The sequence below is a fragment of the Bacillus rossius genome, chromosome 14, assembly GCF_032445375.1.
Source record: "Bacillus rossius redtenbacheri isolate Brsri chromosome 14, Brsri_v3, whole genome shotgun sequence".
Taxonomy (NCBI): Eukaryota; Metazoa; Arthropoda; class Insecta; order Phasmatodea; family Bacillidae; genus Bacillus; species Bacillus rossius.
Window position 1 is genome coordinate 35,812,413 of NC_086341.1, and position 26,031 is coordinate 35,838,443.

General features: G+C 35.5%; 1 protein-coding gene across 1 annotated transcript; it reads right to left on the reverse strand.

Annotated features, from left to right (window-relative positions):
• Positions 1–1,075: 1,075 nt before the first annotated feature.
• On the reverse strand, positions 1,076–10,971 carry LOC134538768 (sperm mitochondrial-associated cysteine-rich protein-like). Its single transcript, XM_063380257.1, has 4 exons — positions 10,767–10,971; positions 9,267–9,300; positions 4,115–4,306; positions 1,076–1,510 (listed from the first exon to the last, which is right to left on the reverse strand). Exons 1-3 carry the CDS (start codon positions 10,784–10,786, stop codon positions 4,115–4,117), a joined length of 246 nt encoding a protein of 81 aa, XP_063236327.1. The 5' UTR covers positions 10,787–10,971; the 3' UTR covers positions 1,076–1,510.
• Between the last annotated feature and the right edge of the window lie 15,060 nt (positions 10,972–26,031).

The following is a 26,031-nucleotide window of genomic DNA, read 5'->3' on the forward strand; positions in this document are numbered from 1 at the left end:
TCTTCTAATGTGTATTCTTTACTCTGAGCTGGTAAAAACTTTCGACATTACACGATTCATAATTAAATAAATTTTGTTTGAAACCAACGTATTTCTGTTCCTAATCTCTCTCTCTTGATATGGATTCAGTAACCATGCGAACAAGTACTCAAATATCATCCTGCTGATCAATGTCTTGGTCTCAAATATTGTCTTCTTTCTCAACAGAAATAGGATGTCACTAACTTAACTCTAAAAGGGAAAATAGCAATTTTAATCACAGATGCCTGTTAGATTTTAAGTGGCAAAATTCTGTTTGTTAAAGAAGTCAATAACCAGGTTTCTTGCCTCGTGGTTTTTTTAATATTTGTTATCCTCTTTCTAGTACCGCAGTCAAAAACTTGGCTTTTCCGAATACGGTCACAAAAGAACCTGTAGGCAAAACTATATTACATGATAAAAGAAGTCAGTTATATCTGTTGCAAACTTCCGAAGTTGCAATGATTTTTACAAAATCTCTCATGCATCCTTTCGTGAAGCTATGAGTAACTCGCGTCCTTACATGCATTCTTATGGGTAGCGCTTAATTATAGTTGTAACGATGGTCAGTGATTGATCCAACCGACTACTATCTGCATTTTTACTACTCATATGTCATTGCGATTAACTTGAAAGTATTAAAAATAGCTTAGAAATATATCGCGGTAATTAACTATAATAACAAACTAATGACCGCTGAAATCGCATTTATATTTTATTATTTTCCAGTCTGATTTAGCACCGAACGAACTTGGACAATATTCTTTTGGTTATGCTACAACGGTAAAAGTTGGAATCAGCAATTTTATTTACATTCCGACGGACCCGTGTGCGGATTCCGCCTGATTAAAATTTTTAGAGTTTTCCGGAATTCACCCCACGAAAATGCTTGTATGGTTCATCACCCCATGTAATAACTGACTCTTCACTACACCTCTAGTCCGTGTTGTGTTCCCCATCTCTAAACAATTTCACAGTAAAAAAAATTACTCCAATAAGCATTAATAAATGTTGTGGTTTACGTATTTGAGTTCGTCACCATAAAAAAAAAAAGATCTTGACGTTAGCTAAATAATTTGTTTAATGCTGTTAAGAACATTTCTGTACAATTTTGAAGGCATTCCTGTGGTAAGAATGACACTGTGTGAGTGTCGATGTTTTAAACCAAGCGATTGAGTGGGATTGTCTATCTGAGGAAGCGAAACCGCCGACCACGGATGCCTCCACGTTTTCCCAGCCGCGCCTTGTTTCTTCTGAAACCCCCGAGGCGTATGGTCTCTCGGGACTGTTGAATTTCGGAGCAGGCGGATGGTGACTCTGGCGGATAGTGACTCTGGCGGATGGATCTCTGGCGGATGGTGTCTCTGGCTGGTGGCCCCTCGGACCTCAACTGGCGCAGGTGTTCTGTCAGACAGGCGGTCGCTGACGGGGAATCACGGGACGGCCACGATAAACCCACGTCCGGACGGACGCCGCAGTTTCCTCCAGCGATCTGCGCATCACACAGACAACCATGAGCCAAGGCACCTTAAGGCCGGTCCACACGCAACGTTTTGTACGAAGTTTTGACTGCCCAGGCAAAACTGTGCAAACAAAAGGTTGCAGTTTAGCCGTGTCCACACAACACAGTTTGCAGCCAAGTTTTGTCCTATCAGTTGCGAGAATTCCTTACTTTGGCCAATTATTTCCGGTCTACCAACCTCAAAGGATTAATGTTTTTTTTAATTTTATCTCTGTTAGCCGCGATGTCAACCTCTTTGTATTTTTGCACAAGTGCTTCATACGCTTGACTTTTTTTGTCCCTATCGCTATATATTCTTTTGATTTGACCCGCCACTAAAACATGGAAAGGACTTGTACAGACCAATGAACTCTGTTAGAAATTCACGTGAACACTGTCGCAAATCGGTCATCATTGAACATATTACACTGTTCCGGCACAAATACCGAGGGAGAACTGAGCCCCGTGTACGGAGAAGACGGGGGAAGTGTCCACACCATACGACAAGTCTGTGCAGGTTGACTAAACTGCGCGGACATAAATGCTCTTGGCCACAGTTTTCTTTCTCCGTGTTCCGTCTCCGCGCAGTTTACAAAACTGCGCAGTTTTCCTGTCTGCACGCTACGTCTTGTCTACAACGATGTGACCTGCGCAAGTAAATCGTTGCTGAAAACGTTGCGTGTGGACCGGCCTTTACGATAAATCATACGCATCTCCAAGTTTGTAACACAACAGCTTTCTATGCTCATCTCACATGTCTCAGAACAAGGGGAAAGACAGGCCTTACTGAGCTTCAAGTGGAGAAACCGGTGCTGCTCCTTTAGTTCTAGTTTTGGGTTAAAGTTGTAGTAACATACATTACTGTTTCTTTATTACATCTCAAAAAATAATGAAAAAATTAGATCATTCGGGTATTTGAATTAGCTTGGCTTCCGGGTTATAGCCGCGTCCTTGGCGAATAACTCACCGACGTTTCGGTCGACATTGCAGTCGCCATCATCAGCGATGATACTCCCTCATGACGGCGACTGCAATGTCGACCGAAACGTCGGTGAATTATTCGCCAAGTACGCGGCTACAACCCAGAAGCCAAGCTACTTCAGACAATGGCCGCGGTAGCCTACGAACATTAATTGGGTATTTATTTCGTAAAGTGTTCATGTGTCCATGTCAAGTAAGACGTATGCTTATACTGAGATTATGTAGCTTAGTGCAGTTAAATAAAAGCACGAATTAAGGGAATATCCAGTTTTATGAGGAGAGGTGGCAATATAATGCAACTTACCCCCGTTTCCGGAATGGAAAATTTAAATTGTTCCTTTTGTCAATGTTTATTAAAACATGACTTAGAAACGCTATTGGTAAACACTTTAATAAGTAAATTATATTCTTTCATATGTAATTGTTTATTATTTTACTTGGGGCACCATGAACACATTTTATTTTTGTTTTGAGAAGAATAAGCGCTCTTGGCACAAATTGTGGGTCGAATCAGAGCAGAACCTGTAAGATATACAAATAATAAAAATGTGTTTTAAAAATATTAAAGGTGTTTTTATACCTCAGATGTTTTTTTAAAAATCATCTAAGTTTCAACTTGAAATTTTTAATTAAATCTTACATGAAGAAATTTCAAAAGATAAAAAATTTGCATTCGCGATTGTTGAAAAGCTTTCTGAAGTCCTGAATAAAAATATACAAACCATTTTTGGCGTAAATGCTTAGCAATAATGGTCTCGTGAGTAGCAATGCAAAATAAGTGTCATCACTACGTTAAACTGTTTCGTTAGTTTGAGTAAAACTGTAACTATTTTGTTTCCCTATAACCAGTTTTTTAAGGTACATAACTCGGTGTTTAGCTGCATCGAACTTCTAACAAACTATAAATGGAGAGATATACTTGTATGCAAGCATTGCACTATCTGAGTGATAAGTTTGGTAGCACTAAGACATGGTCTATTGACTTTAGTTTTGTCAGAACTGGAAGGTATATATATATATATATATATATATATATATATATATATATATATACACATATGCTGCGAGTGGTAGACTATTCTGCATCGCCTTTTGTTAGTGAGTCACCAGCCATGAGGCAGGTGAAAATGTTAAAATTTCCAAATAATATGTCCACTGCATTGAACACCATTGACATAAGCGTTTGATAAGTAGTGAGGCGTAGATTATGGAAAAATTTCAGAATTAATTACAACCTTTAAGGTGCAACTGAGTATGTACACAATCACAGACAGTGTCTCATTTGCCAATGTCAACCCAAGGAAATATTTCAAATTATGGAATTAATGCATTGTCAATCAAAAAATATTAAGTATTAACCAATTAGAGAGAGCAATTGTGGAAGCGTCAAGTACAGGGGTGAAAGACGAGAGTGCTTCTACCTGGCTGTGGAAGCTGTAAGCAAGGCTGTGAAAGAGGTACTTCTACCTGGTTGTGGAAGCAGTAAGCACAGTTGAGAAAGATGAGTGTGCTTCTACCTGGTTGTGGAAGCGGTAAGCACAGTATTGAAATGAGAGGGTGCTTCTACTTGGGTGTGGAAGCGGCAAGCACGGGAGTGAAAGAGGGTGCTTGTACCTAGCAGCAGAATCTGCGGATGCAGGAGTCGCGCCGGCCCGGGCAGCAGCAGGGCAGCGGCAGAGTGGTGCACGCGGGGATGCCGCAGCCCGTGCGAGGACACGAGTCCTGCAGGCCGTTCCTGCGAGGACACTCGCACTGGGTGTACAGTATGCCGCCAATCAGCTCCCGGCTCTTGATCCGCCGCACGCACTGCGCACACGACAACAGCTATGCGGATCTAACTCACCTACCAACAGACACATCTTCCATAGGTCTTTCCTGCAGTGACACCGAAGTGGCTACTGATCACGTAAACGAAGACAGACCGCATGTAATAAGAGTATCTAAACTGGCTAGTGTGTGGTGGTCACGGTCCTGTACGGATTATCTCTGCTATGCCCATTTCTTCCGTTTAAAAATGTACTCCGTGTGACCATTAGAGTATTTGTTAGAGGTGATAGCCATGTTTATAATGATTTCTATCATCAAATTGGTGTTAATTTTTATTAACTGTGTAAATACCGGCCGTGTTTTTCTCTCGGATACTAATTTTTTTAATTAAATAAATTTTCCCGTAACTTTAAAGTTGATTCTCATTTATAATGTTCGCAGGCATGCACGGCCATTGTCTGAAGTAGCTTGGCTTCTGTGTTGTAGCCGTGTCCTTGGCGAATAATGCACCGACGTTTCGGTCGACATTTCAGTCTACATCATCGGGGAGCAGTCAGCTACTCTAGGTGAGCAGTTACCTAGAGTAGGTGACTGCTCCCTGATGATGGCGACTGCAATGTCGACCGAAACTTTGGTGAATTATTCGCCAAGAACACGGCTACAACCCAGAAGCCAAGCTATTTTATTCTCATTGGTTTTCGTTTGTTATGGTTCCGTGATTATAGAAGAAACAAACGGATACTGAAACGAAAACGCCTGGATCCGTTTACATTTTTCGTTGGCCTTTGCAAATTTTTTCCTTAACCTTAATCAAATAAAAGTGTAATATTTGTAGGGAGTTCCAAGTTAGGGAGAGAACTAAGTACTAATTAGGCCTTAGTATTTACGCCTAACCATGCTGGGCATCAAACATGCAGGAAAGGTAACACGCATAGTGTGCTTTTTTTTTAGGGATATTGGTTCAGCCATGGCAGTATTAGTCACCGTGACTAACCTCCTTTGGGATGATTTGGGTTCGAACCATTGTCGAACCATCCTGACTTGCTCTCTGTTCGTGATAATATGTCCCATTAATAGCAGGCGCCTCAGCAAACATTGCGACATGGACAGCTGTGTATTGGGCTTCAATAAACACAAACAAAAATTTAAGATGGTTATCGTGAATCAATAGTTAATTTGTTAATATTTTAAGAACATTCTCAGAGGTCAAAGTCAGAAAGTTCGCTTAAGCACCGGTCGTCAAAGTGACACTCTGTCTTGTGAAAGAGTGCAACTACTAAACTTCAGGATGCTGGTGTAAGTGAATGAACTGGAGCTTAGCGTCTCGGCCGCATTGAGAGCTTTCGAAACGATGAGAGGTAAAGCAGTGATGTGGATAGAGAGTTTACAGAATGACTTGGTGTAGTAAACGGTGTACCCCGAGGAATAAACTCCACCGGTTGAAGGCAACGTCTGCCAAGTATCCCCAACGGCGAAATCATCCGGGGTTCGACCCTGCCAGTAATCGAACTCGGGTCGCCTGGGTGGATGGATGAAGGTGATATGACCACGTTTGTTCCATAGAAAAAATCCGGAATGGTTCATTGACTTTATTCATGGCTACAGACACGCTCCAATTCGCATAAAACACTTCTCGTCTAGAAATCACTTTAAAAAGAGAAAATTTTTCAAGGCATTGTGTTCGGTGCTGAAATCCTTAAACGGGGTAATAACTTATTTTTAAGGCAAGTCATAGCATTGTTATTGACCCAATTAAGTGCGAGAAATTCACAACTCACTGAACTTAGCTAATAAAACAAATCATTGAAAATATTAGATCTAATAAAAAGTAGTTTTTGTTTTTGCGAAACAATAGGTTTATACTAATTGTTAACTATTTCCTCAGTTTATAATTTCTTGTTGTCTGCAGGTAATTATCCGTAGGTATCTAATTACATAAAATCAAAGTTAATACGCAGTTACAAAGCCATTAAGTTGGATCTGTATTCTGAACTGTTGGCTGATAGTGATGCATGTCAAGGCTCAAGACTGACATCTAATATTTACACCAAAAATTTTGACTCGTTTAATTTTTCTCCTCCCTTTAAAATCCTTACATAATCTATTATTAGATGTGTAATTTTTTTTAGAAAATACTTAAAAATTTTAATGAATATAAATTTTCGTAATTTAATCATTGATTTTTTGACAGTATAATTTTACTCTCAATTCGAAATATGGACAACCTCCGAAATAAAAACGCTATCTACTGGCCTGATTCAGCAGTTGATTTTTTTTAACTCACATGGCTGAAGTAGACATGCACTGTTAAAAATCTTCACCTTAAATCTACTAATTAAATTTTCCATATTTCCCAGGGATATTTGTGAATATACAGATGTATTGGTAATTTATAAGCACCGTTTTTAATAACATTTAACATGGTCTCACAAGAATGATGTTGAGTTATAAACATAACTTTTAAAAATTTTATAACTCCTGTGCAAAACCATTCTTGCGTATTCCTTTTACGTGCGTGTTTACATAGTTTACTACAAAAAAGCACAACTATGAAATCGTAATTTTGCGTATCATCTACAAAAATTTCGTTTCATGGAATTGCGAAGAATCCTCCGTTTATTTGATATGCATTATTCGATCAAAAGTCCGTAAATTGAATGTAACTTTCAACAATTTGACCCATTTCCGAAGAAAAAAACTGTGTGGTAACGGAGTATTTATGTTTAGTTAAATTGTAAGCATGCCTTGCGTATGTCCTGAGCCACTGTCGCACTAAAGTCATGACTCTAATTATCACAGCTGCCAGAGGGCATATTCTAGGTTTTACGTCGTCATTTCTGGCGTGAAACATCTTCTTAGTGCCTGGAAAACTTAAAAAAAAAAAATAATAATAATAAATAACCAGTCGATAGCACTGAACAAATAATGTTATGACTCAATGTATTTCTTAAATTCTAAATTTATTGAAGACCACTACAGAAAAAAAAACTATTAATGTTTAGTCAGTAGTAAATATGTTTATTACAGTTTTAATTTTACTGTTTATTATATTAATGTTTGGTAAAAGGAAATTATTTACTTTTCATTGCTTGACCAAAGCTATTTATAGTGGTAATAATCAGAAATGGATAAAAACTATTACGGAAATAAAACTGAAAATAATAATTATAACATTGCTCACAACCGCAAATATAATTTTAAAAAAACTGCGTGTTAAGCATTTTTCAACCTTAAGCACGATTTAGTTATTTGTTAAAAAAATAACAAAATAAAGAATATGTAAAATTAAGTTGTAGAATGAAGAATGTTAAACTTTATTTACTGCAAACAGAAGAAAGTAGATTTACAAGTGTGCTGTAAGTTTTTATTTAATATTTATAAAGGAATATTTGTCTTGCTGTTCTCCAATTAAATGTTGTGGGATTCAATTTGAATGATATTTGCACGCATTTCTAAACAAATTTAAAACGTTTGTAATTGATTTCATTTTCAAGCAACACTTTTATTACCAACTCGACTGGACATGTTTGAAGGTAACATATGAAGAAATAATGGTTTTTAAGGTTGTGTTTAGAAGAGTGGAATAGAACCCGCCTTCTCGTATTTTCAAAAATTTTCTACTTCTTGCATTGCGGCTTTAGTAGGAAACTGTTTTAGATCAACATGGCATAGGACAAGGCTTTGGGCTCTTGTTGAAGTCTAGGTGTGGGAACTGTTGTTATCATCGTGACAGTTGTAATTTCCTTCGTGAAATAATTAATTTCGAAATTTATCTAGGAGATGCGTGCATCCGAAAAATAACAAATACAAATCTGTAAATGCATTTTTTACTTTCTAATATTTATTTTCTAATCATTATTTAAAACGGCATTGCGATATTTCAAGTAATTAACAGGTAGTTTACCTTTTTTTAATGTGTGGAGATGTTAGCTACATTAAAAATACTATAAATTCGTTTCAAAGATCAGTAAAGTTAGGTTAGCTACATTGAAAATACTGTAAAAAAGTGTGAACGGTTGGTTAGGTAAGGTCTGATATATAAGTTACGTATTCTATTACGTACTCATAAGGAATTAAATACCTTTTATTAATGTAAAACTATTTTTACCAAGAATTAGCTTGTTCAAATTTTTAATCTCGGAAACATGTATAAATAAATTGAATCAAACAGTCACAAATACCAACATTTAAATACTAAGAAGCATTAAATAACTCACATCCGCTCACAACAAGCGAAAGTTTTTTTTTTTTTTTTTTTTTTTTTTTTTTTTCAGTTATTCGACATGACTAGTGGAAAGTAATTCTGTCTCAGGAGATGAAGTGATACGATTATAGCTATACAATTTTACATAATGATTTGAAATATTTTCAGAAAGTAAAAAATGTATTTTCATATTTTTTATATTAAATTTTTATTCTTACGTTAATAATTACCTTAATTTCTCCCAGAGTTACATATTGTAACTTGATATGCTTGGAAAATTATTATTTATTGTATTGTGATGCCCAAAAAAATGGATAAATTGCTCTTAATTAAAATCCAAGCAAAAAAATAAATAAATTCAAGATGTTAGGGTTGTATCCGCCTTGAGGCTCTATCGAGCATATCATTGTTGGTAATTTAATTTTATTGACATCGCCATTATTTAAAGGCTATTCCTGTAGATTTTATCCCTACATCACTTTAGATTTTGTGTTTTAGATGCAAATATTTTCACCGTAAACTTTGTTCGCGCAACTGATATGACTAAATTAAAAACAGGTGTGTAACATTTTACCGCGGTAAGATATAACTTAGTAAATACATGGATACACGATTTTTGACTAAATATAAAATACGAGGAAAGATATGGTAATAAATTTACTAGAATAGCCCCTTAATACTGGCAATGACAATAATGTGAAATAATCAGCGAGCCTAAACAATTGCCAGGTCGCGTCGTACAATACCAAAGCCCTCAAGCTACAAGCGTGGTTAAAACTGCAAAACGTCACTCACATTTAGGCTGCAGGGCGGGCAGACCGGAGGACAGCTACGGATGGAAACAAACTGTTAGACAATCAAAATACTTACACAGTGAATTTCTTAAATTCTAAATTTATTGAAGGCCATTACAGAAAAAAAACCGACTAATGTTTAGTCAGTAGTAAATTGGTTCATTACAGTTTTGATTTTTCTGCTTATTATATTGATGTTTGGTCAAAGGAAATTATTTACTTTTCATTACTTGACCAAAGCTATTTATCGTGGTAAGAATCGGTAATGGATAAAAACTATTCCGGAAATGAAACTGAAAATAATAGAAATCACAAGATATTTTCCTAAATTAATTCAAGTAGGCCTAATTAATATTTCGCTTTACCTACTGCATAAACATTTTTTCTCATAGGAGATGAGAGTGTATTTACAAGTTACTAATTTCAACCTGAGTAATAAAAATCTGTAGGTAGATTGTCAGCAGAGAAAGCTGAGGTGTTTAGCTTTGTTATCTGAGCGCATAATTGTGATCCTAGGGAGAAACATGTCCTCTCTCCCCCACACACAATATCGTAACTGTGAAAAATGTATTCCCAAGCCCCGCCCCCTTCTTTCCCTGGAAATCGTATAGATTTTCGCCCCTGGCTGAGCGAGTTCAATTATCTGAGTAATATTAAACACCAGAAGAAAAAAAAATTCATGAAAATTTTATGTCGTAGGTATATGTTGGCTATACCCAGGCGAATCTAGTCAAATCGTAGCTAGGTTAGTTTGCTGCGCTTCCCGAGATGAAGTGAATGGCATTTATGAATTTTTTTTGTTCACGATTATTGAAGTGACGTATGTATCTCGTAGCTTCTCTATTAGGTGTCATTCTGGGATTTTTATTTTACTTCAACTTATCTTGTGATTTAAGCGAACTTCTTTCTGGAGCACAAAAAAAGGCTTCCAAGGTTTAAAAAAATTGAGCACTAGTTAGTGTGCAAAAATTATAGTAGACAATACATAAGGTTTAAGTTTACATACGTTTCCACTTTTGTCCTAAAATATTTTTAATTCACGCGTATTCTTAACTATATGTAATAAAATTTACATGTGGGTGGAAACCAATGATAATTTATTTTTCTAGTGCTGCTATGTTATCAATGGAATTGTGCAAGACAATTAAAGTAAAGTAGAAAGTCCTAGTATTAACATTTTTTTATACAAATCGCTAGTAAAATAAGTAGCTGTTTACACGACACAAGTTTGCTACAAGTCTTAATATACGAGTATGTATGCCTTTTCTTGTACAAGATAACGCATCAGGGCCATATTGAATATAAAGTAGTTTAGCAACTCAAACGGTGGTCATTTAATTCAGTTACACTTATCACACTTTTCTGAAGCTTTGCTGAAAGTATAACCACGGGCTATTCCTTGTAACAATTTTAATATTAAATGTTCCCTAGAAAAATGTTTCGCTTCCAAACAATTTCGAATTTATTAAAACATTTTTAGGATTGCCGATGCATAACTCACCATGAACCGCAGCAACTCATCTTCAGATAGTTGGAAACAATTTTATTTACCCAAAAATTAAAATATTGGAATTATTTCACTTAGAATTTTGACGAGAAGTCCAAAATAAGCTGAAGAAAATTTTTCCGAAATACCAGTTGATCAAACAAAATAAGTTTGTTGCAAAGACGAAAGTGGCAAAGAAATTTTTAACTCCAAAGAGGTTGATTGAATTGGAAACAATGGGTCTTTTTTTTTTTATACTCTGTACGTTTGCGAAACGACATTAAAAATTCAATGAAATGGTTTCAAACGCCCGAATATTTCCGAACACAATAAAATTTCATCACTCAAACATGTCACGTCATGGTTGGTATTGATATAAATAAATTTCAAAATGCAAGAATCAGAATTTTTTATGATTTAAAAGTATTTTTAAATAATGCTGACCTAAACTCAACAAAATTTTAATTTTAGTTACGATCACCAGACGTGTGATAACCTATCATGAAAAAATAATGATAATAACAATTTTTGGGAGAATTTTTAAGAATCATAATTGGTTTTCAAGGTTGAGCACGTCGAAGTGGTAGACTGTAACGACGTTTCGCTCAGCATTGCACAGGTACGAACACAAATTAGAATTTCGCGCGTATGCTGAGAGATGACGCCTCTTGAAGCTCTTTAGTAGCACGACCATGTTAACAGGCCTTAGTTTCTTTTACTGTCTTCTGCAACATTTGTTACAGTTCACAGAGATTATAGCCACAACTAAAACACGAAAATTTCCTTAGTTATCAAAGTTAAGTTTGGATAAGTTCAGTCATTCTAATAAATAATAGTTCTTTAGCTTTTGTGAGGTTAGTACTGCAGCTAGTATTATTATAAATGGCTGATAAAGAGAAAAATAAATTTGGCTCTAAAAATTTTTACAAACAAAATAATATTTAATGCTTAAATAATAATTCATAAGTATCAAAATAATCCTTAAACGATTATAATGGTACAAAAATGTATTGTGGACACGACGTAAATAATTAGTAAAATTAAAATGAATTCTCTCTTTGAAAGGCCGATAATGTTATCGCAAAAGCAGCTAGTTGCTGGTAACACACTCAGTGGCTTGTTATCAGGTACGTTGCACTCGTCACTTCTCTGCACTCGGCGCTAACATTGAGTAACGGCGCTAAGAAGCTGTGCAAAGCCTCTTCGTCATTCCAGCGCTCTAGTGCCCGGGTAGGTGGGGAGGGGGTGATTTGCGCACGGCACGTCGTTCCACGCGCATGTTCGCACGGCCCGGTTGTATCTCCGGAGATATAAGGCGGGCCGTTCCATTCCATTCCCTTACAGCTACCACATACGGACCTCCTCAGCGACATGCGTCCATCTTGTTGCGACCAGTCTGAAGGCGAGTGTTGCGTTGTACACGCAAGGCGCGGTCTCTCGGTGTGGTGGTGGGAGAAATGGATCGGAAGTCTCATAGAACGGAAATGTGTAACAACGGTGCAGCCCACAGTGGCGGATGGCACGAACCAAATTTGATAAAACTAAATTCAAACATTATGGTTTTTACTGTTTAATAAATTCCTTGTCGAAAATCAGTCACAAAGCCGGGGTTTAGTAATTTTTAAAATCTTCTTCGCTCTTATCGGAGCCTTATCTTTATATAGTTTAAAAATTGTGTCTCTCTTCAAATCAATCAATAATCATCTTGGCTGCTGTAGCAGTGAATTATAGCGGTGAGCGCAGAAAAATATGTTAATTCGCGTGGAGAATTGTAGTTGAAAATATAATTTTCTTATATTATCACGCTTTTAAATAACTTTACGTTAAATTTGGTGTCTTATATCCACGTTTCGTATTATAATTGTATTTGTGACATGACAAGACTTGAATTGCTCGTTACCGAAGTCATATGTTACACATCTCTGGCGAGTACTGAAAGATTCGCTCATAATTTATTTTTACTTTCTTGTTAATAATATTATTAAACGGCTATTTCTGGAATTTTAAAACTATAACTCCCTTGCATTTATTATCTGTCATTAATATCTTTAACGAATAATCACAAAGTGAATTAAAATGTGTGTAAAAAGTACCGCAAGTTTCCGTGTTTGTTTTACATTGTTGGGTTTTTAATTTTATTTTCTTTACAGATATAAATTGTTTATTGTTCAGCTATTAAGACAAATTGTTGCATTAAATGTTTTGTTCCAAATTTTCTCAGCAAACAATCAATAACTGTTACTAAAAAGTGTTTCAGTGTCACTCGAATGCTCATAATTATGATCCCTTCCTTGATATCTCACAGCTTGAAAACAGTTTTGCGTGAACACATTGGTGACCAAAAACCAATTTAATAGAACTAACGGGATAAAGTTACAGAGAAATAACTTAGTTAGTAGCCATTTTAATTATCCAATATGGCGTATCAAACGAACCCTTTTAGCCAAGAGGTGGCCATTCCTTCAATAGTACAATGCTACTGTGTCTTTCAACTTGTCTTTAAACGTAGTAGTGTGTATCCTTCTGCTTTTGTTGTTACGTCAAACGTATAAACGTTTTTGTGTAGTTGTTAGTGTTCATAAGCACAAATCGTGTGTTTCTGTGCAAGTGACTTTTAATATTGAAAACAGATGGTACTAGTTTTGAGGAATGCATAATTTCCTACAAGTTAAATGACACAGATATATCTGGGATAAGTATTGCGTGAAGCCGTTTGTTGTCCAGCTGATGTTCTGTGCCTGGTTTACAGGACATCCAGAACATTGGCTCTAGTTTAGTATTTGTGTTGTGAAAAATGTTTAAAGGCCTGTAGTTTTTGGAATCGACAGTGTTAAACTAAGGAAATTGTAATTCATACTTTTTAACAATCATTAGACGTATTCAACATCATTTCCGCATTTTTTTTGTGTAGCGCAATATGGCGCTGGTGAGATTTTAATGTAACTTCAATTACGTCACAGAATTTTATCTACTGACAATTCCTAGTTCCGTGCTTAAAGCTCCAGTATAAGCTCACGTCTTTCTTTTACAATAATATGCGCAACTTCTTTTACCCTATAATGTTTTTTTTTTCCTATAAGTGGAACAAAAATATTCATAAAATATGACGGATGTATGTAAATTTCTACATTTACTTGAAAACTACTGTATCACTAAAAATAGTGTGTGCAGTAGTACTGAATTCGCATGCTTATTCAGGCATTTATAACTTGTGTTGTCAAGGTACCTCCAATAGTTAAAGTTATTTGTAAAATTACTTCTTGATAGCTTTCCAGTCTTTACTTCGCACATTAATAAACGTAATAAACCAAAAAATCTAGTTAGTTATAATTCGATTATATTCTAAATTCTACAATACGTCAATTAAAATAAAAACGTGCAACCAAATTTTTAATAATAAATAAAATAATCTCGAAAAACGTATTTCATACTTGCAAATATAACCATAGCAATGTGTTGTACAAATTTCCAATATCTTTCTTGTAGCACTACTAACTTTTTCTTGGCAACTGGTTACCAAAGGAATCTTTTGTGTAATTACAGAATTTTTTTAATGGGTATACACCTCGACATGTGGCATATTTGTGTCGAATTCGCATGGAAATTTACTCGCATCGGAGGTTGTGCTTAAACCACCAACACTAGCATCTAGGGAGTGAAGCCTAAGCAATCACCGCCATCGAGTATCCCTCAACAGCAAACAATAATACAAGTATGTGAAATTATTTCTAGGCTGCCAGAGAATGAGGTCATACAGCTAAATTCCTCTCGATCTTTTAAAATTATGTCTTATTCTCTTTAAATTCAATTTCATTTTGTTATAACTGTTTACTGCTTACTAAAACCACATGAGCAGTATATGTATTCATGTTAACAGACAGTTGACTAGAAAACCATTTAAGCCATTTTGTGCCCTACCAAAATGAATATGACCTGCCAAAACGAATAAGACCATGCATTAAAAATATAAATATACTTTACTTTGAATTTATTACGTTGTCAATTCTTTGGGCAATAGAGGCATATAGTATAAAAAAAACTTAAACTTTTAGAACACGTGCTTAAAGCACAGTCTCATATTCCAAGTTATTAATTGCATATACTTGGCATGATTATTCATATTAATAAAGAAATTTTCCTTAAAAACTGAATACTGCAAGGTGAGTTACAGGTAAGCGTGGGTCTTACCGACACAAGTCATAGCTGGGTAGGGATTTGTATGTTGTATACTGCCTACACGTTTGCCTATATGCATGCAATAAACAGGAAACTTTAAAATATAATTAAATTTTTCCATAAAACGTTTGCTAACCCCTTTTCACATACACGATTTTGCAAGAGTAAAGCAAGACTAAAACAAAAAGGCGCTTCGGCCTATACGCCCATGGCGTGTGAGACTTAGCCTTTATAAAACCTATTATGTAATACTAGTGTCTTATTTAAATAATTTTTTAGTTTATTTAAAAAATGTTAAAATATGTATAAATTAAAAAATAGCAGTTAGTGTGCTGACATATTCATTGGTTTCTTTTCCTGTATGTTTCAGGCACTAGCTGCAAACAGATAAGTGGTGGAGGATCTTCTTCCAGAAACTGCTGTTCTACTGGTGGCTCGTGCAACTGTTGCTCATCAAGTCGTGATAACAAATGTTGCTCAACCGACCGCTCTTGCAAATGTTGCTCACGTAGCAATTGTAACAGTTGTTGCTCGCCTGGTTGCACCTGCAATTGTTGTTCTACAGGTCGAGCCAACAACTGTTGTTCATCTAGTCGCGATATCAACTGTGGCTCACCCAATCATTCTTGCAGATGTTGCTCACGTGTCCGTAGTAACAACTGTTGCTCACCTGGTTGCACCTGCAGTTGTTGCTCTCAAGGTCGAGGCAACAACTGCTGCTCACCTGCATCTTCCTGCAGATGTTGATTACCTACTCGTGGTAGAAACTGTGGATTACATCATTGTTCTAGCTACCCACGTCAATATTAAAACCAAAAAATGTTTCAATTATTTCCTTTAAATGTCAATAATATAAGTAAAAAATTTAGAGCAATATTTTAATAATTACATATAATACATATATTATAATATGTAATTTTTTATAACATTATTTGTTGTTTAAGAATAACATTTGTAAAAATTGTACGTTTTTAATTAAAAATGTTGGGAAAATGTACCATCAGTATGAAAAAAAATACTCACTATCAAAATAAAATTTTCAGTGATTCAAAATATGCAAATATTCTACCAACTGTGCTAAGGCATAAACAGTAAAATAATGCCATTGACCTAATCCTAGTTCAAACTATTAATTATAGCAGACTTAGAGAGGAAATATTAGTTTTACTACACAATATTTTCGTTATTAAAGTGTACAAAAATTGTCATTTTAAAAAAAATACGATTAATTTATTTCTGAGTGTATTTTATCCATTCGGTTTTATGGGCGAAGTACCTACATACCAGTACTAGTGCAAGCCCAACCATAAAAGATTTTAACTTACTGTAAGCTCAAAATTGTTATAACTGATCCGTTTCAAGGATAAAGATAATGCTTGTTTATGTGCTGCAAAATTATTGCATTTATTAAATATTTTCGTTGAAAATAAAAGGAAACGCAATGAATGGCTACCTTAATAGTATTCGAAGCTATTGTTTTAAAAATAGATATTTTGATACTAGGTTTTCATGTAATATATTCTCAGAAACTTTCCACGTTTGATTTGTTATTTTATTAATCATTAAAATCCAGAACATAATTATTATATTAATTCATTTTGTTTGTAGTTTTGGGGCTTTACCATAAATAAATATACACAATTTTTTTTAATAATTTTCACAAAGTCACATATATCATTTCTTAAACTTGCAAAAGATTTCATAGTGAAAGAAACCGAAGAACTTTACCCCTTATGAGGTTTATTCATTTAGGATAACAAATGTGGTTATTTAAGTTTGTTTATGGATTTGCAATAAACATACTTTGCTTGGCATAGTATGGAATTAATAAAAAGGTCCTTTCTACAATTTATTTTAATAAGATAAATTTATGAATAGTATTAAAATAATTTCTAAAAACATTAAGACTTTTTTAAACTTTTAAAAAAGTATTGTAACATTAAAATATATACATTATCAAACATCAATGATAGTTTTTATTAAAATAAAATCATTTGTATTACACGTTAAATATTTGGTTACTAGTCCTAATCGGTAGAAATGTTATAAAATTAATCAATACCATTTTTATTAAAAAAAATTTCTTAAATAACATTGAAAATTATGCTTGCAAAATTTGTAGCTTATCCTCCACAAAAAAAATCTAATATTCTAACAGTAATAGAGTTAATAATTTAACTAACTTTAAAATAAGTGTTATTTATGAATGTAGTATTCTACGTGTAATCTTCCCTTACATTATAATTTTTATTTCTTGTTTTTTATGCCCAAGAATTTAACACGATGCATGGTTTATTTAACATTTTTTAAGCATTTAAAATTTCTTATTTTTCCTGATTTCATAAATCCTTCTTGTTTGTACTCACAAAACTATTTTTTTTATTTTGCGAGTGTTCTTTCTTATATTATAAAGTTTGTTTATCCGATTGATAAACCTCAAACATTGAAATAAACCAATAATATTTTCCTTAATTTATTACATTTTCGTGTCTATGAGTTTATCAGTAAAATTAAAATACAACAGGGAAATATATCTTACTAATGAGTACACAACATATCTGGTATTACAATAAATTTATTAAAGTAAGTGAAGAGTTATAATGTAAGATTCATAAACTTTCAATCTTCATGTCTTCAGTTCTTCGAAATGTTGACAGTTGGTTAGGAAACGTGTTAATCCATGTACGAGAACCTAGAAAATGAGAAACAATTAACACCGAATCATACATTATACTGTTTTCATTTTTGTAGAAACCTTTTTTTCGAATGTATTTAAATTTTAATTAATTGCAACTTAAAAACTGTAAACCAGTTACAAATTTTAATTCACGAGTAGTATGTAAATGGGGCTACTAGATCTGGGTTCTGGATGCGGATTGATGATTGTCGACCACCATATTGGATTGTAACGTCACGGCGGCCATCTTGGAGGAGTGTAACGGGACACAGCGTAACGGAACAAGTTCGACCTTGACCTTTGACCCTCAAAATTCGCCAAAATTGGGCAAAAATTGCCCAAAATTCCTCAAAATTCCTCAAAATTTCCATTTTTGTGGAAAACAATTCCGCCAAAAAATCTCGAAAAATTCCACAATTCAAAAATTAGGATTTCGAAAATCCTCAAAAGTCGTTTTGCCCTAGAAAGAACCCAAATTCCTAAAAGCGGCTTAAAACTCCTAAGAGCTAGCCGCTTTAAGCCGCCAAGGTCATGACCTTGAAAATAAGGATGCCATGGCAGCCATATTGGATGATGACGTCACCGTTGCATTTTCCGTTACGGCCGCCATCTTTAACTTTTTTATTTATTATCCGATTTTAATGAAAAAAATTTAAAAATTATAAAAAAAATTAAATAATAAAAATTTAATAAAAAATATTTAAAAATCATACATTAACGACACGGAGTTCGGAGTCCTTGGTTCGAACCCGATGGATACAAAAAAATTAAAATGACGACCGATCCTTCCCTCACAGTGGACGCTGGCATACTGACTCCCACCACTTTTTTCAAAGAATATATCGTCACCTAGTATGACGTCATTTACGCCATCTTGAAATTTGGACGCCATCTTGAAAATCTTTATTTATTATCCGATTTTAATGAAAAAAATTCCAAAATTCATCAAAAAATTAACGTATTTGAATTCTGTTTGATTATATCGATGTACGTCCTCGGTTCGATTCCCGGCGAGAGTAAACGATCGATCCTTCCTCCATGAAAGCTACCTAGACTGATCTACCACCACCAGTACCAAGGTATATATCATCAACTGGTATGACATCATGTCCGCCATCTTGTCTTCATCCGCTGGAGACCACCATCTTGTTTTCGTCTGCTAGAGTGTGCCGATACCACGTAGTATAATAACCTGGTCACTATACTTGTGTCCTCAACTGTTGACATTGAACATTGACCTTGAACTTTGACCTTGACCTTGAAATATGACCTTGACCTTGAAATTTGACTTTGTCCTTGTCGACCATCATGGATTCGACATTTTATGTTCAGTACATGCTACCAGGAGCTACTACCTGTCGTAGTATGCCATCTTGTGTGTGTACTTGTATTATAGAGTACATTTCCATCTGGATAATTTTATTCTAACCTGCTACAGTGCAGTAATCATTTATTACCGAGGTGCCCCCGCCATCTTGAAATTCGACCGCCATCTTGAAATCATGTAATAATGTAGCTAGAAAAGCGGGAAAAAATCCAAAATTCATTAAATAAATCACTCATTAACTTACATATCGATTCGATCCGCTCCAGTCCTTGGTTCGATCCTCGATCGATGCAAAACATTTAATTTTATGAAAAAAAAAATAATAATTCCAATAAACCATGTTCAACATTCCTAAAGAGACTTTAAATCATCTACTACCATCATCCTATCAGACATCAAGACCACCATATTGGAAATTCGTAATTATAATGCTAGAGATTCGGGAAAAAGTTCAAAACTCATTAAATAAATTTGTAATATATATATATATACTGATTGATTAGATCGACTAAGGTCCTTGACACGATCCTGGACGAAGCTAAAATAAATTTAATTTTAATACCAGAAAAGTGTAAGATTCGAGGAATAAAACACCTAAAAGTCTTTTACAAACATAATATTTATTACACAATTTCTATCCTACTACAGAATCACTTGCGAAAGCCAGCAATCTTATAAAAATTTAGCCCTGCATAGACGTGCAACGACTACTTCTTAGCTCCAACAGCCTCCAAATGCTCCAAACGGCCTCCAAATGGCTCCAACAGCTCCAACAGCCTCCAAATGCTTAACATAGCTCCAAATGACTCCAAATGTTCCAAATGCTTAACACAGCTCCAAATGACTCCAAATGCTCCAAATGCTTGTCAGCTCCAAATGTCTCCAGCAGCTCCAAATGCTCCAAATGCTTGACAGCTCCAAATGTCTCCAGCAGCTCCAAATGCTCCAACAGCTCCAAAAAAGGCTCCAAATGCTCCAACAGCCTCCAAATGCTTGAAGGCTCCAAATGCTTCAAAAGGCTCCAATTGCTCCAACAGCTCCAAAAAAAAGGCTCCAAATGCTCCAACAGCCTCCAAATGCTTAACACAGCTCCAAATGGCTCCAAATGCCTCCAAATGCTCCAAACGGCTTCCAAATGCTTGACAGCTCCAAATGTCTCCAACAGCTCCAAATGCTCCAACAGCTCCAAAAAAGGCTCCAAATGCTCCAACAGCCTCCAAATGCTTAACACAGCTCCAAATGGCTCCAAATGCTCCAAATGTCTCCAACAGCTCCAAAAGGCTCCAAATGCTTCAAAAGGCTCCAATTGCTCCAAGAGCTCCATCTTCAATTGGTTCGAATTGATTCCAATTACTTTTCTTATCGAACTTGGCATGAATACTAACATGTCTTTATTAGTGTACATTTTGACTGGCAGTGGTAATGTATTTTGCACCTTTAAGTTATAAGTTTTATTTGGAAATCAGATTTCGATAAATGGTAGATACCATTTGGAAAGAAAATATATTAATTTATCTTCAAGTTTATACACATACATTTAATTTAATCCATTACTGTATGTAGCCAGCTTCCCTCAGTTCTTTGAGTATGAAGGATATTTCTTTAATGTTCGAATAGTTTCCTGCACAAAGCGATCCATGTAGTAGTCGTAGCCTGTCAACCAATATGTTAGGATCTTCCCATGTGGTATAATCAATCTCTTCTGCTGCGTTCATCATCCTTGCTTGTTTATAATAAATATTATCTCTGGTGTCTATCGTTTTAACACCAACCACAAGGTCACTTTCGTCATCGTGCCAGTGATTATCACAAGCTTGATCAGGATAATTTATTTTATTACGACGTTTCCACCGTTTTGGTCTCAAACCACCATCACAGTCTTCGCTCTTGCTTGCTTTTGGTGCTTCAGCACAGTACTCAATCATGTCAGCCTTAGATGTGTCAGCACAGTCTTCGTTCATGCCAGCTTCTGATGTGTCACCACAGTCTTCAATCATGTCAGCACCACAAACTTGATCAGGATAATTTATTTTATTACGTCGTTTCCATCGTTTTGGTCTCAGACCGCCATCACAGTCTTCGATCCTGCCTGCTTTAGGTGCTTCAGTACAGTACTCAATCATGTCAGCCTCAGATGATTCATCAAAGTCTTCGACCTTGTAAGCTTCAGGTGGTTCTCCATCTTTCACATTTTCATGGAGACGACTAGATATTGTTTTAAATTTTAAATTATTATCTTGATCCAGATCAGTAATTTTAGCATTAGCGTTTTCGCCTTCGTTCCTCTTCCGCGATGTTGTAGCCCAGTCTTCGTTATCTTTATTCATCTTAATTGTACAGGTCTTGTAATGTCTATCCAAGTAATATCTTCTACCAAAGGATTTCTGACACTGACTGCAATGAAATGGTTTTTGACAAGGACCCAAATTACACTCGCTTCTCTCATGTCGTTTAGCATTCTTTCTCAAGGTAAACACCTTGCTACAGTATCTACAGTGATGACGTTTTGATAGAGCAACAAATCCCGTTTCAGGATTCATATTAGTTATTGAGACTAATGCCAGATGCAAACTAAGAGTTTTAAATTAGATATATTACTTAAATATAATTTTTTAATTATTTCATCAGCGAGAATTAATTTATCTCATTCAAAGGTACTTGTTGCAAGTAGTTCTGCTTTTCAACAACAGATGTCGCCACATGTTACTTGCAGGTAAATAATATTTAGTTCTTTTATGCGGGATGCGGGATGCTCACTAAAGATCGCAAAAGAAGGATGGCTTCGCTAGACTCCAAGGAGAAGGAAGTTCGTCCATCCTGTTAGTGCTTCTTAGATTTCTCAGAGATTATTTGACTGAGTAATGATATTTTTTTTTTTAAATTTCCACCTGATAAAAATATTACAAGTGCTGATTTATTGGCAGAATTTCAATAATTAAATTCAACCTTGAATAAAAAATGACATGACTCATTAAGTAAAAAATTCTTCATGCAGAGATCAATTCCTCATCAGTAACCAGAAGCACTCGGAGATAACCATCAGATGTCTAGTCAGGAATAATCAGAAGCACCCAGAGAAAACCATCAAAATATTGTCAAGAATAATCAGGAGCACACGGAGAAAACTACCATAATATTGTCAAGAATAAACGGGAGCACACGGAGAAATCCACCATAATATTGACAAGAATAATCAGGAGCACACGGAGAAAACCGCCGCAAGTTTTCTTTGATATCATAAAATTTCAGGAAAAAAATAATAAAAAATAAAAATAAATTAATAAAAAATTAAAAAATAAATAAAAAATACATAAATATATTCTGCTAGCTTGTGAACTTCTCATTGTTGAACAAAGGTAGAGTTCTAGTACAAGCCAGAATTTTATGTATTTTTTATTTTTTTTTAATTTTTTATTAATTTATTTTTATTTTTTATTATTTTTTTCCTGAAATTTTATGATATAAAAGAAAACTTGCGGCGGTTTTCTCCGTGTGCTCCTGATTATTCTTGTCAATATTATGGTGGATTTCTCCGTGTGCTCCCGTTTATTCTTGACAATATTATGGTAGTTTTCTCCGTGTGCTCCTGATTATTCTTGACAATATTTTGATGGTTTTCTCTGGGTGCTTCTGATTATTCCTGACTAGACATCTGATGGTTTTCTCCGAGTGCTTCTGGTTACTGATGAGGAATTGATCTCTGCATGAAGAATTTTTTACTTAATGAGTCATGTCATTTTTTATTCAAGGTTGCATTTAATTATTGAAATTCTGCCAATAAATCAGCACTTGTAATATTTTTATCAGGTGGAAATTTAAAAAAAAAAAATATCATTACTCAGTCAAATAATCTCTGGGAAATCTAAGAAGCACTAACAGGATGGACGAACTTCCTTCTCCTTGGAGTCTAGCGAAGCCATCCTTCTTTTGCGATCGTTAGTGAGCATCCCGCATCCCGCATAAAAGAACTAAATATTATTTACCTGCAAGTAACATGTGGCGACATCTGTTGTTGAAAAGCAGAACTACTTGCAACAAGTACCTTTGAATGAGATAAATTAATTCTCGCTGATGAAATAATTAAAAAATTATATTTAAGTAATATATCTAATTTAAAACTCTTAGTTTGCATCTGGCATTAGTCTCAATAACTAATATGAATCCTGAAACGGAATTTGTTGCTGTATCAAAACGTCATCACTGTAGATACTGTAGCAAGGTGTTTACCTTGAGAAAGAATGCTAAACGACATGAGAGAAGCGAGTGTAATTTGGGTCCTTGTCAAAAACCATTTCATTGCAGTCAGTGTCAGAAATCCTTTGGTAGAAGATATTACTTGGATAGACATTACAAGACCTGTACAATTAAGATGAATAAAGATAACGAAGACTGGGCTACAACATCACGGAAGAGGAACGAAGGCGAAAAAGCTAATGCTAAAATTACTGATCTAGATCAAGATAATAATTTAAAATTTAAAACAATATCTAGTCGTCTCCATGAAAATGTGAAAGATGGAGAACCACCTGAAGCTTACAAGGTCGAAGACTTTGATGAATCATCTGAGGCTGGCATGATTGAAGATTGTGGTGACACATCTGAGGCTGACATGATTGAGTACTGTACTGAAGCACCTAAAGCAGGCAGGATCGAAGACTGTGATGGCGGTCTGAGACCAAAACGATGGAAACGACGTAATAAAATAAATTATCCTGATCAAGTTTGTAGTGCTGACATGATTGAAGACTGTGGTGACACATCAGAAGCTGGCATGAACGAAGACTGTGCTGACACATCTAAGGCTGACATGATTGAGTACTGTGCTGAAGCACCAAAAGCAAGCAAGAGCGAAGACTGTGATGGTGGTTTGAGACCAAAACGGTGGAAACGTCGTAATAAAATAAATTATCCTGATCAAGCTTGTGATAATCACTGGCACGATGACGAAAGTGACCTTGTGGTTGGTGTTAAAACGATAGACACCAGAGTTAATATTTGTTATAAACAAGCAAGGATGATGAACGCAGCAGAAGAGATTGATTATACCACATGGGAAGATCCTAACATATTGGTTGACAGGCTACGACTACTACATGGATCGCTTTGTGCAGGAAACTATTCGAACATTAAAGAAATATCCTTCATACTCAAAGAACTGAGGGAAGCTGGCTACATACAGTAATGGATTAAATTAAATGTATGTGTATAAACTTGAAGATAAATTAATATATTTTCTTTCCAAATGGTATCTACCATTTATCGAAATCTGATTTCCAAATAAAACTTATAACTTAAAGGTGCAAAATACATTACCACTGCCAGTCAAAATGTACACTAATAAAGACATGTTAGTATTCATGCCAAGTTCGATAAGAAAAGTAATTGGAATCAATTCGAACCAATTGAAGATGGAGCTCTTGGAGCAATTGGAGCCTTTTGAAGCATTTGGAGCCTTTTGAAGCATTTGGAGCTGTCAAGCATTTGGAGCATTTGGAGCCATTTGGAGCTGTGTTAAGCACTTGGAGGCTGTTGGAGCATTTGGAGCCTTTTTTGGAGCTGTTGGAGCATTTGGAGCTGTTGGAGACATTTGGAGCTGTCAAGCATTTGGAGGCCGTTTGGAGCATTTGGAAGCATTTGGAGCCATTTGGAGCAGTGTTAAGCATTTGGAGGCTGTTGGAGCATTTAGAGCCTTTTTTTTGGAGCTGTTGGAGCAATTGGAGCCTTTTGAAGCATTTGGAGCTGTCAAGCATTTGGAGGCTGTTGGAGCATTTGGAGCCTTTTTTTGGAGCTGTTGGAGCATTTGGAGCTGCTGGAGACATTTGGAGCTGTCAAGCATTTGGAGCATTTGGAGCTGCTGGAGACATTTGGAGCTGACAAGCATTTGGAGCATTTGGAGTCATTTGGAGCTGTGTTAAGCATTTGGAACATTTGGAGTCATTTGGAGCTGTGTTAAGCATTTGGAGGCTGTTGGAGCTGTTGGAGCCATTTGGAGGCCGTTTGAAGCATTTGGAGGCTGTTGGAGCTAAGAAGTAGTCGTTGCACGTCTATGCAGGGCTAAATTTTTATAAGATTGCTGGCTTTCGCAAGTGATTCTGTAGTAGGATAGAAATTGTGTAATAAATATTATGACTTGATGTAAGTTTTTGGACATACGCCATTGCTAAGAACTTTTTCTGTTGAAGAAAAACTAATAAATAAAATAAATAAATAAAAATAAAAATAAAAATACTCAAAAAAAGATACAAAAACCACACAAAATTAAGCAAACAATTGCTGTTGTCAACAAGGATATGAACACCACAAAATATTCCGAAACAGGAATATGGTCAGCAAACAAAGAAAAAACAAAGAAAAATGTACTAAGAGAACGACAAAATCCCCACAAATGATGACAACACAAAAATATTGAACCCCAAAATAATTCAGCACAACAGTTGAAGCGAGACAAAAAACATGACAAAACGAAAAAACAAACAAATACAATAGTTTTACCTAAACAGAAACAAGCGACGTTTCGGGAACTGCTATCTGCTCCCGTCCTCAGGCAGAGACGCACATGGTACGGAAACACAGGTGCGACTGAGAAGGGGCTGGAAAATGAGGGTATTTATCAGAGAAAGGGCTACATCTTGCTCAGCCAATGACAGACGAGGTGTCTCCCCATTGGCTGTGCACCATGTAGTTAAAGCGGATTGGTTATGGTGGGTTGAGTATTGGCTATTGTTTTGTGCTGCAGGGATGTTTCTCTCTTTATCAAAGGGATCCACATATTTTTTAATTCAATGCTCTGCTGGCTGAAAATATTTTTATTGCTAATAACGAAGGCTGATTCTTTGATTTTCCTTTTTATTTTATCGGATTCCTGTATGAGTGGTAAATAAAAAGGAAAATCAAAGAATCAGCCTTCGTTATTAGCAATAAAAATATTTTCAGCCAGCAGAGCATTGAATTAAAAAATATGTGGATCCCTTTGATAAAGAGAGAAACATCCCTGCAGCACAAAACAATAGCCAATACTCAACCCACCATAACCAATCCGCTTTAACTACATGGTGCACAGCCAATGGGGAGACAGCTCGTCTGTCATTGGCTGAGCAAGA

What these genes read in the sequence shown, in the direction of transcription:
- LOC134538768 (XM_063380257.1), bottom strand. Translation starts at nt 10,786, where the DNA reads ATGAGTTGCTGCGGTTCATG. An exon ending in ATGAGTTGCTGCGGTTCATG is followed by an intron (nt 9,301 to 10,766) that starts GTGAGTTATGCA and finishes TTCCATCCGTAG; the next exon opens with CTGTCCTCCGGTCTGCCCGC. An exon ending in GCCCGCCCTGCAGCCTAAAT is followed by an intron (nt 4,307 to 9,266) that starts GTGAGTGACGTT and finishes TCGTGTGCGCAG; the next exon opens with TGCGTGCGGCGGATCAAGAG.